Genomic DNA, 18,613 nt, shown 5'->3' with positions numbered 1-18,613 from the left:
TTTACTTTATTTTTAATATCTCTTTACAATAAACAGTTTATTTTTTGTGATTGTATTTTAGAAATCATATTATATAAGTAAAATATAATTTATAGATTACGAAATCACATTATATACAAACATATATTTTCATCTAAGAAAATATAGATATAAATAAATATTTTATTACTTCAAAAATATATTTTATGGTATTTAAAATAGTTTAAAATGGAATATTTCTATTTTGTGAAATTTCCTTTTTAATGAAATCATATTATATAAACATATATTTTCGTTTTAAATTTGTTTTTAAACTTTATAAATTTTTCCTTTTTTATTATATATGTTATTTGAAATTTTTTTAAAGGAAACTAAATATAAATTTCAATAATAGTATTTAAATGTAAATATTTAATTCATTAAGGATATCAGTGTAATCAACCATCATGAAAGTTAACGTGAGAGCGACACATAGGAAATTGACTTCTCAAATAATATTATAGAGATTTGGATTAACTATAGAGTAAATGTTTATGTAAATAAAACAATAAAAAGGTAGTTAAAGACATGTGTTAAATCTAACTTTAAAAATCTTTTATTTCAGAATAAAATGATATTCTATTATCGGTTTACGTTTCTTGAGAATTTAATATGAAAATTCAGTGTGAACATATCCCACCTTCCTCGGAGATATAAACATTGTTCCAATAAAATAATAGTTAAAACTAGATGTTATGTACTAGATTGTGATCGACATAACCAGACCGACCAGGACCGTAACGACCGTATGAGATAATGTTTATCGACTGTTATACTTATCCACTTAGGATAAACACGACCTGATGTATATATATAAGACCCCTGGTCAAGATTAATAACAAAAAAAAAACACGTTTCCCCACTTAGTTTTATAACACGTTATCAGCACGAGACTCTGAAATCCCGAGCTACCTAAGAAACCCTAATTGACGGCGCCACTTCAAACAGTTCGTTCTCTCCAACCGTAAGGATCCAGACGAGGAGCCACATACCAAATCGAAGCTATTGACGAGACGAATCCAACGCCATCGGCCTCGCCTATATTTGACTTCGAACGCGCCCTCACGCTCTATTCTAAGATGCGCCGTCAAGTGACCTAAAACCCTGAAATTCTAAAACTCATCCGACGACTTCAAACCGCCGTTTCTCTCAAACCGTAAAGACCCAAACGACGTGTAATATATCAAATTGAAGCTCTTGACGTGAAGAATCCATCGCCGCAAACCTGGTATCAATCCGATCTCAAACGCGCTCTGAAGATCCGTTCCAACCCGCGTCGTCAACTACCCTAAAACCCTAATCAAAAGCCTAAACCGCAGTCTCTCTCTATACTTTGTTATTTTCTGCGATTTGCTTCATCTATCTATACTAACTTGTTTTGATTCGTTTTTGATTAAGGTTTCTAAATCTACAAGAGGGTTTTTGCTCAACCTAAAACGCGACCAGATCCTGATCCGTTCCGGTCATGCAGTTCGCGATCCGACTTGTTCCAGCTCTCGGTGGTCCAAATCTACACTTCGAAATTCTAAAGGTAAACTTTGAAATCCTAAAAGAACACATAATCAAATGTGGTTGATTGATAAAGGTTTAAGACCACTAAAATTTGCAAAATCCCAAATCCTAAGATAATAGATCCCAAAACCCCTTTGAGTAAGTTGGAGCTTTTAAGTTCAATAGAGATTGTTTCTAACAATTAAACTCGAAACTCTAATGGTTTTGAATCTCACAGCCTGATCTATTGATCTATAAAGTAACTAAAACCCTAAATATGACCTATTATGTATTATGGTCCAAAAATTAATTAAAATTGATGATAATCTCCTAAAAATTCCCAAAGTTAGTTTTCCATCATCAGAATCCGACCCATTGGTCTGGAACTATGTGGAAAACGATTTTTCGGTTTCTGGTCAGAAATTGACCTCTTCAAATAAATTCCGAAAAATTAATTAAAATTCACCAAAACTCATGATAAATCCTAACTAAGAAACCATGTAAGTAGTTTCATCAAATTCGTTTTTAATCATATAGGCATAGTGTAAATTTTTTATACCGAAAAAACTGCATAAAAAGCGTGTGATTGTTTGAAGTGTTTGAATCACCTAGAAATGATTGTTAGGATCTCATTCTGATTTTTGTTGAATCATTAGAGATTGCTAGAAAAATTTCAGATTTTTCCAGATTGCTAAATTGCAAATTTTACTTTTTCTAAAACTTTTCGGTTTTGTGAAAATTGACTTTTATGGTTTTTGAGAATTTTCATATTAGTTTTATAATAATGGAAGATTGCTAAAACTTGTTTAAAACCATAATTGAATGTTTCCAGATTGCTAGAATGCAAAAATTAACTTTTCTAAAAATTTCCACCTTTGAGAAATTGTCTTTTATAAGTTGCTGGAAACTTTCCATTTTTCTTTTGAAAGATTAGAAAAATGCTATAATTGTTAAGATTGATCTGATTTTTTTAAGTCATATATTGACTATTTAGATCAATGGTTTCGAAAGATTTTATAAAAAAAGTAAAACCCTATATTTTCGAAACCCTTAACCATATTTTCTCTCTCTAGAATCCAATTACTTTTAAATAATCTAGAATCATTTATTTGATCTGATTTATCTTTTTAGCTCATCTTGATCATATAGACATTGATTGCTAAGGTTGCATCATGAAACAATTTTTTTTGATTGATCATATGGGAAAATCGGATTGCTAGATTGAATGAAAAATTGGATTGCATTGCATAAAAATCAAAGGTTGAAAGAAACCAAAGTTGCATTGCTATATTGACTAAAAGAAATCGGATTGAATTGAATAATTTAGAGGTTGAAAGAAACCAAATCACATTGCATAAATAAAAGGTTGAAAGAAACCAAAATGCATGGTTTGAATCCGATTATAAGTCAAATAATAAGACTCTAAAATCTATATTTTCAGATGTCGAATTTGGATTATCCAGCCCTTAATCTCTGTGGAGATAATTATTTAAAAATGGCAATGAACACTGCAATTGTCCTGAAGATAAGAGGATTTGACAAATGTATCATCAAAGGCGAGTATGCAACTGAAAATGAAAAATATGGGGCAGTAACAATTATTCGCCAACATCTCACTGAGGATCTAGAGATCAGTATCTAAATATTGCGAACCCTCTAGACCTTTGGACATAGTTAAAATCCAGATACACAATAGTGTTATTACCAAAGGCTAGGCATGAGTGGATAAATCTCAGATTTCAGGACTTTAAGTCCGTAGATGAATATCACTCAGCTCTAAATCAAAATCATTTCTAAATTGAAACTATGTGGTGAAGAGGTAACAGAGGAAGATTTACTGGAAAAGACATTCCTCACAGCTGATCCAAAAGGGATCTATTGTTACAATATACCTACAGAAAAAAGGTTTCACCACTTATACGAATTTGATCTCGTATCTATTACAAGCTGAGAAGAATAATGAGATACTAAAGCAAAACCAGTGAGATGAGACTTCCTGAAGCCAATAAAGCTGGGGAGAATAAGAATGAATCCAAAGAAGCCACGTCCAGAATAATAAAAGGAGTGGCCGGCATATACATTGCCTAAGAATCGAGATTAATTTCGACATTCTGATTTTATGTTTTGATTTGTTTGTCATTTACGATTTTTTTATATAATAAGAGTTGTTTTAGTTTTATATTATCATGTTTGACTTGCTTGATAATTTATTGATTGATAAATGACAAATGAAAATTTAAAAATGAGTATAGTAATTAAAATTATCCGACCAAAGGCATTGTCTAAAGGCGGCTTGAACTATTAACCCAAATAAAAAACACATTTGAGTTATAAAATTTTGAAAATGAATGGTTTCCACATTGAACCAATGGGCAAAGGAAATAAAAAGTTCCTTCAAAATTATAAATAAGAAATCGCCCAAGGCATAGAAATGGTTGAGACTGTACTCCCAACTGATCTAAACTATGCTAAAAGATTAGTATGATAAAGGCAAAAGGCCTAGGTAACCAGATAGGTTGACCACGAAATTTTATACACTTTATGGCATGACTGAACTAGCCATCCATGTCTTTAAAATTGATGCAAAGATTGATATCGAAAAAGGCACAAAAGAGTTATCCCAAAAAATCTCACGTTGTGTAACATGTACACAATGGAAATTCATAAGGCTATAATGTTCCAAGCATCTAAAAGATTTATCAGCATGTTCATGAGGGGGAGAAATGACACTCCTGTTGTACATGAACAACACTATAAATCCGAGTGACATGGTTTATGACCATGGTAGAACATGGCCGAATTCTTTGTGATACAAATATCACTAGCTAATGGTTGGGAACACATGGATTTACATGTAATAAAAATATGCATCAGGCCATATAAAGTGAGCATAGATATTCCCATCTAATAATTATAAAGGATCATGATCCAGACATAGACCATCCTAAGAAATTATGTATAGACCACCACAATAATATGTGCCGTCTAGGATGGAACCTCATAAGAAGATGAAATAAGATTGGGAATATATGTTGGATATGAGAATGTCTTCTTCCCACGATTTTATAAGAGACCTTGAGCCAAATATGGGTGATCAAATTAAGGCAAGGTTCACGGATTGTATGATTAAATCCGACTATCCAACATTAGGGGGAGAAAGAAATAAGTTGGTACAAGTATAAAGAGAAATAGAATGGTATTAAACAATCCTTGTCTTGGCAAGATCCTCGGACCAGAGAATATGATTTAAGACGTCCAAAAAAAGATCATACAAAGCTAGCTAAAAGAATGCCAGACAGATTAGACCCAAGAAGAAAAGAATGACTAAGTCATACCAGTTTAAGCACCACAAAATTAATGTCCTAAAAGAGACATAATCAAGTTGCTATAGATTCTAAAGATAGACCAATATGTTCCATAAGAAAAAGAACCTCAGAAATGAAAAGAAAGGTGCATAAAAATGACATATCCGAGGTCATAAGGGAAACCAGACCAGACATTGAGATAAGGTTGCGCAGCTAAACATCTAAGGTACCAGACCATGTAGTTTGGGACGCCAAATTGCAAGGTAATGAAGGTTCTTAGTAAGAATGAAATCTCTAATCGATTAGTTCATGTCTAGAACACAATGGAACCATACATATAAAAGAGTGTCGACACATACACACATAAAAGATAAAGATGCATAAGAAAATAGCACTTGAGTTTAAAATATATAAGCGAGGATCAGAACCCACGTGAATACAAGAATGCATTCATATATTAAAAGGTTGAAACCGTGGGGGTTCAAAGAAAGATTCAAAGAATCTATAAAAGAGATGGGTGTATTGGCCATATATAGAAACACCATCTGATAAGATAAAACCAGTGAAAAATAGGTCATTTGTGGGAAAGGAAAAGAAATCGTGAGACATGAACTAAGGTGTTCATATTCCTATTTAAAGCATTCAAGGAATGGCTTGATTACACAAGGGTACTCACAGAGACCAAGGAACAGATTATAAGGAGATGTACTCTTATGTGGTGGATGCTACTACAAATTCGAAAATGATAAAGGTCTGGATATAAGAAAAGAGAAATGTAGTAAGCAGCATGATTGATCACTGGATAAAGAAATGATAAGAGTATCATAAAGATGAGAAAATAAATTTTCATAGAATAGTTTTGTTCCTAAGCTATTCATGGACTGAAATAAGGCAGCTGCGAATGATAATGAAAGACTAAGAAAATACTTAGTACAATCAGTCCATAGATCCTTATAGAGGATATTATAATTCCTTGTGTTTATGTTTATATCAAACCAACCTAAAGAGAGGTTCAACGGTTCAATGATTTCAATGATACAAGTTATCGATTGATTTTAGACAGAATATGATGGGACTAGAAACCTTAGCCATATATGAGTATATTGGCGTGTGATGACAAGGTCTATGACTTAACATGTATGTTTTCGAAAACATAGCATTGTCTACGACAAAATGAAAGAAGTCATGAGACATCATCCATAGATAGTGATCAGAAGAATGCATGAGTCAATAATAAAATGAAAGTGTCCACGGTATGACAAAGCCATGAGACTAGAGGAATCGTGGGACATGAGAGGATCTGCAAGAAAGATTTAATCGCATGATAGAGGTACATCCAAGTACTGGTCGAGTACTATCCGAGTACTGATTAAGCATCATCCATCCGACCAGAACATGAAGACATTGTCGAGTGGTCAGCATCAAAGGAGCACGTCTTGACCATGTCCAAATGAAGTTCCAGAAGGCCGGCGAAATTACAAAATATTACAAGAAGCTCATCGACCAGATAGGAATGCATCGTCCAAAGATCTACAGTGATGCATTCATCAGGGGGAGTTCATGTGTTGTACTCTTTTTCCTGTCCATGGTTTCCCATTTTGCCACATTGGTTTTGGGATTTTCCAGGAGAGGTTTTAATGAGGCAACATTAAGCATGCAACGAACCAGTACCGGATGTGTCGATCAATGGGGAGTGTTATGTATTATATTGTGATCGACATAACCGGACCGACCAGGACCATACCGACCGCATGAGATAATGCTTATCGACTGTTATACTTATCCACTTAGGATAAACACGACCTGATGTATATATATATGTAAGACCCTTGGTCAAGATTAATAACAAAAAATACGTTTCTCCACTTAGTTTTATAACACTAGACTAATTTTGGTCATGTCTTGCAGTCTAGATCAACGATTAGATGCTTTATGTTAGACATGGACTACATACCACCTTGGTTAAGATGGTTTAAAAGAACGGTCGTCAAATTGGTTCTGGAGGTCACATTTAACGGGACATTTCATGGGTAAGGCAACGGATGCCAATGTGAAGATCAAAGGAAGACATTACCAAACAGGGAGCTGTGTCTCGTTGGATGAACTTACTATACCCGGTATGGTGTAGCTACAGAATATGGAATGGCTTGGTGATTCATCATAAATAGAAGGTAATTAAATATTATTATTGTTGAGAAATTTAGGTAGCCTCTCACCATTGTGGATGCTTAATATTTTGTGCTTCATTGAAAACCACACGTAGAAATATAGAATGCTAGAGAGAGAGAGAAAGAGAAGTTTCTACATAAGTAGTCGTCTTGCATAATTTGTTGACAAGAGAAGCCAAGTTATACCGATACTTGTTGAAAAACTTCCCTTACTAACAAATTATTTAGTCTATTTTTTTCGTAGTCAAATCTCAACATAATGGAAATTTCTTCTTGATTTACTACAAATCTTCCTCCCTAACTGAGTGTAACTCCAGTAAAAGAAAATATTACTATAACCTGAATGACACTTGTTTGACTGCTCACTAATTTTGTTACATATTGTATTCATGACGCATGATGACTGAAATCAATATTGATAAGTATACACTAATTTTGTTACATATTGTATTCATGACGTAAGATGACTGGGATCAATTTTTTTTTAAGATGTTTCGATAAAGTGGAAAATTAATTAAAGCTGAGAAACCTATTCACATTGATATATATGACTTGTCTTCTTAGGGCCGGCTTTTAGTTACATCACGAGAGCTATCGCCATCAATAAAACAAGATTGGATGTAGAAAAAAAAATTATCATTGATTTCGGTTGAAAGTTTCAATATTGGTACACATTAAATTTAGGTTGACATTGAGTTTTAGAAAGAAATAACAAAACAAAACATAGTTAAAATTGTTATGTCGAGAGACGCGGCTATTTGCTCAATTAGTATGTACATGCGTACGATACAAGTAAAGTACTAAATCACTAAAAACGTTTTTGCCTCTGGTATGTTCCTTCATCTCATATACCAAAGAAGACATTGTTGTATTTGTTTAAAGAAGTGATATACAGAATTACATAACAGTCTTGTTTTGAAAAAAAGAAATTAGAATCTTAGACCAAGTCCATGTTGAATATGGGCAAAAACAAGACTGAATAATAAAAGTCGTCAAAACCTTCACTATGTACATCCGAAAAAGTAAATGACCAAGCTACCCAACATAAACATATCCCTATATATACCTTACAACATCTTCCTTCTCATCCACAAAACAATCACCAAAACATGACTCTCACAAAAACCTCATTAGTCTTTCTTCTTTGCCTCTTAAGTTTCTATTCCGAAACCGTCAAGTCGCAGAACTGCGGCTGTTCCCCGGACCTATGCTGTAGTCAGTACGGTTTTTGCGGTACGGGTAATGACTTCTGTGGTCTCGGTTGCCAATCAGGTCCTTGTACAACCCAAGCCGAAGATCTTGGTACCATTGTGTCACAAGCTTTCTTTGACGGTATTATCAACCGAGCCGCTAGTGACTGCGCCGGAAAAGGATTCTACACACGTGACGCTTTCATCAACGCTGCGAATTCTTTCCCCAATTTTGCCAATTCCGTTACTAGGCTTGAAATTGCAACTATGTTTGCTCATTTCACCCAGGAGGTCGGATGTAAGAATTCATTCCACTTTTCTCTAAAATGTTTATTTTTCTAAGTTTTTTTCGTACATCAACTTTGGTCAACACCAAGTATATATATATACACATATTTGAAACATTTGACCTGGTCCAAATTATTGAGCAATGTGTCCATCTTTATGTCATATAGATTTCTGCTACATAGAAGAGATAGACGGAGCGTCACAAAACTACTGCAACGACAAGGAATACCCACAATACCCATGTGCACCGGGCAAAAACTACTACGGTCGTGGTCCGATTCAACTATCATGGAACTACAACTACGCACCATGTGGTCAGAGTCTCGGTCTCGACCTTCTAGGGCAGCCCGAGCTCGTAGGTAGCGATCCAACTGTAGCTTTCAGGACAGCTTTGTGGTTTTGGGTGAATAACGTAAGGCCGGTACTGAGCCAAGGATTCGGAGCCACCATAAGAGCAATCAATGGAAGAGTAGAATGTGACGGTGCGAGTCCAGATAAGGTTAACTCAAGGATTAGTTACTATAGAGACTATTGTGGGCAGCTTGGTGTGGACCCTGGTTCTAACCTTAGCTGCTAAGAAGCTCTTTAAAGACTACTGTTGGACTGGTCGTGTCTATGTTGAAATAATATGTAATAAAATAAAATTTCATGCATGTTTGGGTCAGTGTTCCATGCTTCATAAGCAAAAGGATTGTTGCAATGATCATGTAAAAGTTAATTCAAATTTATAAATGTCCTGAGTTGCAAAAAGAAAAACTAGTGGAATCATATATAGTTTAGTTATTCGATAAAGATGTTGTAGCAAAAGTTACAACTATCGATGCTTATATATAGTAATATTTGAGGGTTGGATTAGTCTAGAAAATACAAAGAATTCAGTAGCTTTTAAAACAAATATGTAAAAGTTATAACTTGAGAGCGAAGTGAATGAAGTGAGGTAATTTGAGAGAAATGAATGAAAAGAGTGAGAATTCATGAAAAAATTGTCAACTTCCAGACCTTTTTTGGCAAGATCAACTTTCAAACTTTCTTATGACAATGTAAACAAGTTGAAACCAGTAAGAAAATGAGCCAAAAGTGTGTAAATCTTGTTCATGTTTTTATGTCCTTATTTGCTTTATAATTTGAAGACCGTAATAAAGGTTCCATTTCTTCCGCTTTATTTGATACTAACTAAAATTATTTTTGTGGATTTAGTAGTTTTAGCCAGAAAAATATTATAGTTATTCAATTTTTGGAGTCGACATCAAATTTGAAATTGACAATGTCATTCATTCCTTTCAGATCTGAACTCAGTGATCATGACCAAAGATTTCAGTTCGCTATTACTTATTCACTTCATTAAGGACCATTGATTTATGTTTTACTCGACTAACAATAAACTATAAAGTAAATATTCAATACTAAAGGAAGTAACACTGTTAAACCAAAAGTAAAATAACCTAATTTAGTAACTATTCTATAGCTGTTGTTTTATAGTGACGACTGGACGCGATTTGATTTGTATATAGTTTTGCAAATGGCAAATTACAACATACTAGCGAACAATCGCGTTAGTAAGTTTATTATTACAATGATCAAAAGCGATTGGAATGTTCTAGTCACCATCGTGTGTGGCCCCACCCCGTGCAACTTCTCTCGATTTGAAAGTGTTATCATCATCCGGACAGCGACAGTCTTATTGAATGAGTTTCGAAAAGAAGACAGTCTTATTCTATGAAGATTGAGAGATTGTTTACCAACCTTATAATTACTACATGATATCACTCATACGATATCAAAAATACCTTTTGATAGATTGCATATTTTAAACTAGCTTTAATACCTCTAGTTCTAGAGTATTTATGCATAAATAACCAAAACTAAAGATATATAAGGTGAGGACCAGTCCTAGGCAAACAAAAATAAAACATTTTTCTATGGATCTCGAAATTTTTGAGGAAAATTGTATGGATATAGATACTCAAATTTATATATAAAAAATTGTTGAAATCAGCTACCATATCTGCAGACCAAATCAAGCTGTGATTCGGGTCTATATATCAATCTATGCATGTGTTGAACAAAAAGATTATACTAATCTATGTATGTGCCGTGATCGTTTTCGTAATATGGGAGTACTTTGACCAAATAAACTGAAAAGTCAATCTTCAATAAAATTATGTAGTAGCCCGCGTCAAATGAACATGCATAATGGTGAGAGACTTCCAATGCAACCTTAGTCTTTAGTGGTCTTTCATATAATTGTTGTTTTACTTAAAATATGCGTACAATATTTAATTAAAAGATGGCAAAACTTATATAATATATGTTTGATCTGCTATTAATAGCAAAATATTTGTTTGTCTTTAAACTCTCACATTGAAAATTTGTTAAGATCACTATTGTACTGAAGTATGTGAACTACCATATTACTGATATCCGACATACCAAATTAACCAAGCAAGGGCATGTAGATACTCAACAAAGGCCACACTTGGAAGGATGATGAGCCTTCCGTAATATCAGATTAGATAAAGTCCAAAAGCCCATAAAAGGTAGAGTAGTTAGGGCTTCTTCTTCTAATCCCGTCTCAGCAGATAGTATATATACATAAATACATACAAACCCCCAAACATCCCAAACATCCCAACACAGTTTGTAAGAAAAAGCTAATAGTATTCACCACCCCTCGTATATGTGTTTTAAGGTTTTATAATCTTTTACGATTGTTTTATGTTCTTGAATTTGTTCCTATCTATCTGCTATGATGAAAAAAATCGTGTGCCAGAGATGTGGGCTTTTTGTTCATCATCGCTGACGGTTAAACACATCCCTCTAAGAAGTTCTGAGCTCTTTATTCTTCTTTAGTTTACCAAAAAAAAAGGTATCGAAATCTAGTAGTAGTAATTATAGGGAGTTATAAGTCGAGGTGACGATAGAAATTTCACAGGTCTGTCAATCCCCTGAAACATTTTATGATGTTATTGTGATATCTCGACAGGTTCTGATCGACTCAATTCAAAAATTTAAAACTCTTTTTATATATAAAAAATATGTTTTAATGGATCTGGGAAGATGATGAATCTCATAAAACAAATGGGTAATTTGCGACTGAAATTATATTGATGTCTATTCACCTTGGAGAACTGATTCTCAGATTCAAAGTTTCTTGCTTTTTATTATTTTATTACTGGTTTCAAGAATCCTGGGCATATGATGAAATTATATTTCATGGGTAATTTGCGTCTGAATCTTCTTGATGCTATCTTTATGATTATCTGATGCCCTTTTTTTTGTTTTAAGTTGAAGTATTTATATATATGCTGCAGTTTTGTATTTTCTCCCAAAGTTTTTTTGAAAACTGAAGGATTGCTACAAAAGGAGAGAGCGATGATTATGATGATGATGATGTTACCATAGAACAATCCAACTCTGACATCTTCTGATGAATTTTACATCATGCACTACCATCTGAATCTCGCTCTCCCTCTTTATCTTTTATTACATGGTAATTTTACTTGTTCATAAACTGATTCTGGATCTTTTAGAAGTTGTAATCGATTTTGGTTAGAAGCATATGCACTAATTATTGCAGTTTAAATGTTATGATTGTGGTTTTTCGATTTGATTAGAGGGAAATACCTTGACAGAATATTCTGTCTTTGCATGGTAATCGTAGGATTCTTTGGAATGTGTTGTGGCTCATCAACTTAGAATGTATGTTCTCTAGCTTAAGCCTTTACTCTAGCGCCTGAAAGAACGATGAGATCTTGTATGTGAGACTTTGTTGCTTGAAGTTTATGATTAGGTATTCGAGGAAACACCCATGTGGATGAAGTAACATGAAGATGCAGTCACGACGTCATTGGCGGAGAGTTACGTTTGGAGTTGCTTGTTTAAGATTATGTTTAGCCATTCATCATGCAAAGCTGTTTCTCTAAAGGGCTAGCTAGATTCATCACATTTTATAGAAGGGACAAGGCTAATATGATCTAGCCAGCTACTGACCTGTGTCTACAGGTAGCTTAAGAAGCAAGTACCCCGGTTCTAAACTTAGCTTTTGTCACCTGAGCATGGTCCGGTGATATGGTTGCAACATAGACACCCTTCATGTTTAACCACTCGTGTGAATTTGCATACATCAAAACCTATCAAAGCCTTCCGACTAAAGCTGTGTAACACAAACTACATACACATTCACAATCACCTTAGTAGAAGCATTTAGAGATGGAGAAAGCGGGATAGAGCTGAGATTTGGAGACGGAAGAAAACTTGTGAGCGTTTGCAGTAGAAGAAGCCCACATTCTCAGTGTCATTTTCTTGTTTTTCTGATTTTTCTTTGTTGTCTTGTATATAAGATATGTAATGCAGAAAGTGAAGGCAGTTACTTCTCTACTTCTCAGAAGCTCTTGCAATTACTTTTTGTTGATTCCTTTTATATATGAAAAAAATATATTGCTCCTTTTAATATGTGACTAATTCATATATACTTCAAAAATTTAAATATCCCTATTTACTTCAGAATATTTTCGGACTAGTAGTTTCAAGATTATGTTGCAGAAAAGACACTAAAAAAAGAACCAAAGGAATGTAAGAAACAGACAGATAAAGACATAGCTTGTCCAGTTTCCGGTGTGCGTGTCTGTGCAGCGAACACTATGGGCCAACATTGTGCCTAACTGGGCCTTACACTGGGCTAGGAGCAAAATAATATAACAAAACGAAGTCGTTTCTTTAGCCGCTTGCAGCTTCCCTTCGTCTTGAAATCGAAAACATTCATCGGATCGTCATTTAGCTCCGGAGCTCGATCTTACTCATCCTATCGTCGGCGGCAGGTACTGTATTCTCAACTTTATGTTATCTGCCACCGATCCTCGCTCCATCTGAAAGCTCCAATTCTCTTATATATTAACTTAAACATAAAAATCGTTACTTTTCTCAATTGATTCTGAACTTTGTCCCATCTCCTGACTCTCTCTGTTATTTGATCAAGAAGTGATTTCAGGGACGAGGGCACACTATGAATGCTAATACATCACAAAATCTCGAAGCTTTGGCTTCTGATGGTGGTGGACCAGTGAATGTATACATATGGGACATGGACGAGACTCTCATCTTGCTTAGATCTCTCTTAAACGGGACCTACGCCGAGTCTTTCAACGGCTCTAAAGATGTCAAAAGAGGTGTTGAGATTGGTGAGATGTGGGAGAAACACATACTTAAGATCTGTGACGATTGCTTCTTCTACGAGCAAGTAAGTTAAGTTCCTTTTTTTGATTCCACAAAACTTATTTCAAACCAGACACTAAAACATTAGTACTTGTGATGTAGGTTGAGGATTGTAATGAGGCGTTTATTGATTCGTTGAGGGAGTATGATGATGGGAAGGATCTTTCTAGGTATGACTTCAAGCAAGACGGGTTTACTTCTCCTACTGATGACTTGAACAAGAGGAAACTCGCCTACAGGCATAGAGCCGTTGCGCGTAGATACGAAAAGGTGTTGCTGATGAGTTTCATTTGTTTATTTTGTTGCTGCTGATGTTATATGACTCAAGGTGGGAAGCTTCTCTTGTTTTTGTTATTGCAGGGTTTAGCTCCTCTTGTTGACAGTGGAACAATGAGTGTGTTGGATGATTTGTATGAAGTAACAGATGGATACACAGACCGGTGGCTTTCTTCCGGTAACTATAGAATGTTCTACTTCTTGTTGCGTGTATAATGCTCAGTATGTTTTTTTTTCTTAATTGCAGCAAAGGATTTCTTAGAGCAATGTTCAAATGTGAAAGAAGCGTCTAGTGATGGAACAATAGATCAAAGCTCTCAGGATATACATATTCTAGTGACTTCAGGGGCACTCATACCAAGCCTTGTGAAGTGCCTGCTCTTCCGGCTAGATACGTTCTTAAGACATGAAAATGGTAAGCTCGAAGACACTTCCATGCATTTGTTCTGTGTAGAAGGTAACTGCATCATAAACTCTTTTTACCTTTTCCTCAGTGTACAGTTCAATAGATGTGGGGAAGCTACAATGTTTCAAATGGATCAAGGAGCGTTACAACCATCCTAAGTTCAGATTCTGTGCGATTGGTGACGGTTGGGAAGAGTGTGCAGCCGCGCAGACGATGCAATGGCCATTCGTTAAGATTGATTATTTGCAGCCGGATAGCTCCTACAGATTCCCTGGCGTAACGCCAAAGACTGTGAGCTACTACTTTGCTGCTGTATATGGGAACTCTGATGCTGATACCAACAAAGAGTAATCACCAGAAAGCCTTTTCTGTTGTAACATATGCAAGTAACCCAACAAAATCCATTCTGTGTTTCACATGAAAAGTTACCATTGTTTATACATATGATTAAGCTGAGATAAGTCATGCATTTGGTATCTATAAACCAAACGGGTCCTCTTGTTGTTTTATCTTAAAGCTTTTTGTCTTTGGAAGATTTGATTGCTAGTTACTGTATGGTGAGCTATCACAAGTTATTGGAAATTGGGAGTGATACACTGATATAACCTCAAATGTATGTATTACAACTCTCACTACGGTATATACCGTATGTGAGGCCAAAGACTAGAGTAATGTAACTCTTAATCTCCCAAATACAATTCGCTAAAAGGCCCAACCCTTCTCATTACTTAATCCAGCTATTTATATAATATCACTAGACTCTAACGACTTCTCCCGCGTCTTCTAACTGCTTTGGTCCACCTTCAGCTTCTTCTCTTGGTCTGGCTTGTCTCGAATTTATCCATAGCTTTCTCCCTCAATCTCCTTCTCACGTAGCATCTCCAAGGCTTATCGATGTTATCATACATGTACATTCATGAAGTTTGATTTGCAAGGGTGTGTTGCTTCTACTCGTCTCACATGGCTTATTAAAGTATTAGGAGGAGTTCTTAGCATTTAAAGAAAAATAAAAATAAATGAAATTAGAAAAAAAAAAGAATAAACAAAAGTTTTTAGTTATGACTTCTTAAGAAACTATGGGATACTAAAATAAAACATGTCATTCATATAGATGACTAACTAGTTTCAAGAAAATAAAACATAAATAAATAATTATAATACTAATACTTTTTTGTTTTCAGAAATCTTCATGGTTTCTAATGATTGGAGGTGCTCTAAGAAGTTTCTTCGTTACTTGATTGAGGAGATACAATGGACGTCAACATGCATTGTAAAGAACAATTAGATTGAAACATTTAGAGAAGATTACGAGTTTTGTTGTTTTGATGGATTAGGATTTGATTAAGATGCTAATAACTATGATAAAGTACTGATATAAACACTTTGATTATTAGAAATATAGTTATCTTACAAGGATTTTAAAACAGCTCTTTTAAGAGATAAGAGAGAAGAAATATAAAATACAAGGGAAAAATATCCTATATATTGATATGGAAGATGTCGTCATATTCTGAATTTGGATAACTATGAACCAACAAAAACGGGTTTCTCTGAAAAAAATCTCTTGTTGCAACTACCTGCATCAAAGTAACGAATTTTTAAAATAACAATTTGTCAACTGGTAGGCGCTAGCGCTACTATAGCCATGTTCGGCAAGGAGCCGCTTCAGCAGCCAACTGAATTGGTTGTTACGGTTGCTTTTATGGTTGCTGCGTTTAATTTTTCCGGCATTGTTGATTTGCTCTCCACATATTTGGGTATAATTTTGGACGCTAGTTGCTAATGCTGCTCCTTAAAAGAACAAGGCTTATGTCAAATCTAATCTTAGCTTAATAAGAGAAGAAGTAGGCATTACATTTATTTAAATGAACAAAAAAATATTAGCGGTCAAACGTTTTGGTGTGATAGTTTTGATCATTAATGTTTTACTAATAAGTATTATGTATTTAATTAGCAAGTACTCTTTTACAACTTTATGGACTTTACATAAAGAAGGATTGATTAGCTTGTTTTAGAATTCTTATATTCTTGATAATAACAGCATTTTTTGTTAAAGTTAATTAGACACACAAAATCCTGTGAAGAAAGGACAAGGATCCGTGGTACTTGGTAAAAATCATGGCTGTCCTTACTTTAACCACACTTTGTATTTTTATATCAACACTTTCATCTTTAGATTCTAGATAAGTATCTTCATGGCTACGGTATATTATTTTGAGATTATGCAGGCAAGCTATTTCATTAGAAATTCATTGGGAAAGTCTTAACAATTGTGTTTTTCTTTGCAATATAGAATTATATTTCATTGTGAAAGGTTGAATGAAAACCAAGAAAGAAAGAAAAGTTATTCAAATTATTATTTCAACCGATTATAGTGGAACCATCAGCAGTATAAAAGAATAAATTAGTCAAAAAAAAATCCCATCAGCGGTATATATAAGTAATAACATTGTAAAAGTTTTTTGCAGATTTATAGATATTACAAGATGAAATCTTATACTAACTTTCGGATATATAAGTACAAGAGGAAAATAGGAAAAACATATATTAAAAATGTTTTAGTTCGCAATCACAGTAAATTAGCACTATATATATTAAGTTTAGAATCCATAATCGTGTTGGTTTTAATCGATGAAACAGTATGTTAGTAATGTTTTGTTTATTCCAAGCTATAAACGATATTATATTCGAGATAAATTATGTAATGATTGTAAATCAATACTAAATGTTTTGTGATGAACATTTTCGGCTACTTTGCTTTAGATAATTGCGTGTGTGACAGCTTAGCTAGCATCAAATGGGTTGGACAATTAAAGATATGATTGGAATGGAATGGTCAGATTAATAATTTAATTTTCTTAATTAGCACTCCACTTGCACTTTTCTTTGTAGTGTTTTACTAGTATTACTTTAATCTTCTTTGTCGTTTAGTATTTCTTGTCACTTAGTACCTTTTGATACACATGCTGGTGACCTCAAACTTTGAAAAGGCGGAAATTCATTCAGTCATGTGTATTTGGAAAAACCCTAGCGAGCTAAATGATTGTTAATTTTTTTAGTAAAAAAATATTGTTTGATTGTTATTTTTTCCCTTTGATTTTGCATTATATTTATACAGTATCTTTTATCATTTTTACTCAAAAATATATTGTAAAACATTGGAATATATTGATTCAGTGATATATATTGCTACAGGATGTTTGCCGCTGCCAAAGATAGCAACTCGGATTTGAGCCTTTGAGGGTTACAATAAAGTATGTTTTTTTTTTGACTAAAGACAATAAAGTATGTTTCTTCCTGTTTTAGTGATTTTGGCTATAAAATTGTAATGATAAACAGTAAGAAATTATAATATAAGAGAAAAAGTGTGTATGATAGTCCCATAATTAATTAAAAAAATGAGTTAGGATAAGTTGTTACTGGCTTGATTTGCATTAATGTATGAAAATCTTAACCGTTAATCCCGTTGAATGTGGTATCACAAAACAAATAATGTGAAATTTTTATATAGTATCTAATAAAAACAGAGAACTCGAAGCATTACATATGGATACAAAATAACTGAGAAAAATAAACAACAAATCGATTATATATAGATGCTAGTATTAATTCGAATGTAGTTTTAGAAACTTGAAAAATAAATCGGCAACCTAAGTGAAAACTAAAAACAAAACATGTAACGAAGGATCAATACACGAACAATTGTTATGTAAGAAAAAATTACAATTCCATAAATTCCGTGAAAATAAAAGAGTAAAAAAAAACAAATAGAAGTTTTTTTAAAAAACAGAAGCTAAAACGGAGCCCTACCGGCGCCGGCAGAATTCCCCGGCCAATGTTCACCTACCATATGAGGCAAACTCATCGGTAAACTGAAGAACGGCAAGCCACCGCCACCCCCGGTAGCTTCCGAGTACATATTACCTCCGCCTCCACCGCCGCTTTGGACTTGTAACTGCTCCTCATGCTCGTCCAAAGGCAACCTTTCGTAAGCCACGTTCGTAAAAGATGCCGCCATGACCATCACCGGCCCCGCCGCCATCAACTCTCCAACAACGTTACCTCCGACGACCTGTCCCTGAGCTCCAGCGATTAATATCGTCAAACTCGTAGCTCCTGGAGGAGCAGGCGGCGGAAGGAAAGATCCAGAGAGAGAAAGAATCTCGAAAGTGCCTCGCAAAGTCACAACAGCTCCGACCGCTGTCGGCTGACGGATGCTCACGTTAGTGACGGTTCCGGTTCCGGACATAACACAGATCC

At 34.5% G+C, this 18,613-nt stretch overlaps 3 protein-coding genes and 4 non-coding genes across 8 annotated transcripts; 6 read left to right on the top strand and 1 right to left on the bottom strand.

The window, feature by feature from the left end:
* The first annotated feature begins 8,064 nt into the window (after positions 1-8,064).
* LOC130504936 (endochitinase At2g43590-like) lies at positions 8,065-9,216 on the top strand. Its single transcript, XM_056999549.1, has 2 exons — positions 8,065-8,470; positions 8,628-9,216. Exons 1-2 carry the CDS (start codon positions 8,092-8,094, stop codon positions 9,035-9,037), a joined length of 789 nt encoding a protein of 262 aa, XP_056855529.1. The 5' UTR covers positions 8,065-8,091; the 3' UTR covers positions 9,038-9,216.
* Positions 9,217-11,201: 1,985 nt separating this feature from the next.
* On the top strand, positions 11,202-11,295 carry LOC130504939 (small nucleolar RNA U61). The gene has a single exon (XR_008941501.1). It is a non-coding gene; the product is annotated as a small nucleolar RNA U61 (small nucleolar RNA).
* Positions 11,296-11,366: 71 nt separating this feature from the next.
* LOC130504940 (small nucleolar RNA snoR14) lies at positions 11,367-11,454 on the top strand. The gene has a single exon (XR_008941502.1). It is a non-coding gene; the product is annotated as a small nucleolar RNA snoR14 (small nucleolar RNA).
* Positions 11,455-11,508: 54 nt separating this feature from the next.
* Positions 11,509-11,600, top strand: LOC130504937 (small nucleolar RNA Z101). Its single transcript, XR_008941499.1, has one exon. It is a non-coding gene; the product is annotated as a small nucleolar RNA Z101 (small nucleolar RNA).
* Positions 11,601-11,646: 46 nt separating this feature from the next.
* LOC130504938 (small nucleolar RNA Z101) lies at positions 11,647-11,732 on the top strand. The gene has a single exon (XR_008941500.1). It is a non-coding gene; the product is annotated as a small nucleolar RNA Z101 (small nucleolar RNA).
* A 1,457-nt stretch (positions 11,733-13,189) lies between these two features.
* LOC108830416 (eyes absent homolog) lies at positions 13,190-14,886 on the top strand. 2 transcript variants are annotated; one of them, XM_018604013.2, is made up of 6 exons: positions 13,190-13,277; positions 13,439-13,696; positions 13,774-13,941; positions 14,032-14,125; positions 14,195-14,362; positions 14,442-14,886. In XM_018604013.2, the coding sequence occupies exons 2-6, from the start codon at positions 13,463-13,465 to the stop codon at positions 14,702-14,704; spliced, it is 927 nt and encodes a 308-aa protein (XP_018459515.1). In that variant the 5' UTR covers positions 13,190-13,277; positions 13,439-13,462; the 3' UTR covers positions 14,705-14,886. The 2 variants fall into 2 exon arrangements, with proteins under 2 accessions (XP_018459515.1, XP_018459514.1); XM_018604012.2 differs by having other exon boundaries at positions 13,436-13,696.
* Positions 14,887-17,875: 2,989 nt separating this feature from the next.
* LOC130504935 (AT-hook motif nuclear-localized protein 21-like) lies at positions 17,876-18,608 on the bottom strand (the record flags this gene model as incomplete). Its single annotated transcript, XM_056999548.1, has 1 exon — positions 17,876-18,608. A coding segment is annotated over one exon (462 nt), but the record flags the coding sequence as incomplete, so codon positions are not given.
* Between the last annotated feature and the right edge of the window lie 5 nt (positions 18,609-18,613).

This window comes from Raphanus sativus, unplaced genomic scaffold, assembly GCF_000801105.2.
Source record: "Raphanus sativus cultivar WK10039 unplaced genomic scaffold, ASM80110v3 Scaffold1900, whole genome shotgun sequence".
Classification (NCBI taxonomy): domain Eukaryota; kingdom Viridiplantae; phylum Streptophyta; class Magnoliopsida; order Brassicales; family Brassicaceae; genus Raphanus; species Raphanus sativus.
This window is presented reverse-complemented; position numbering and strand designations above follow the sequence as displayed.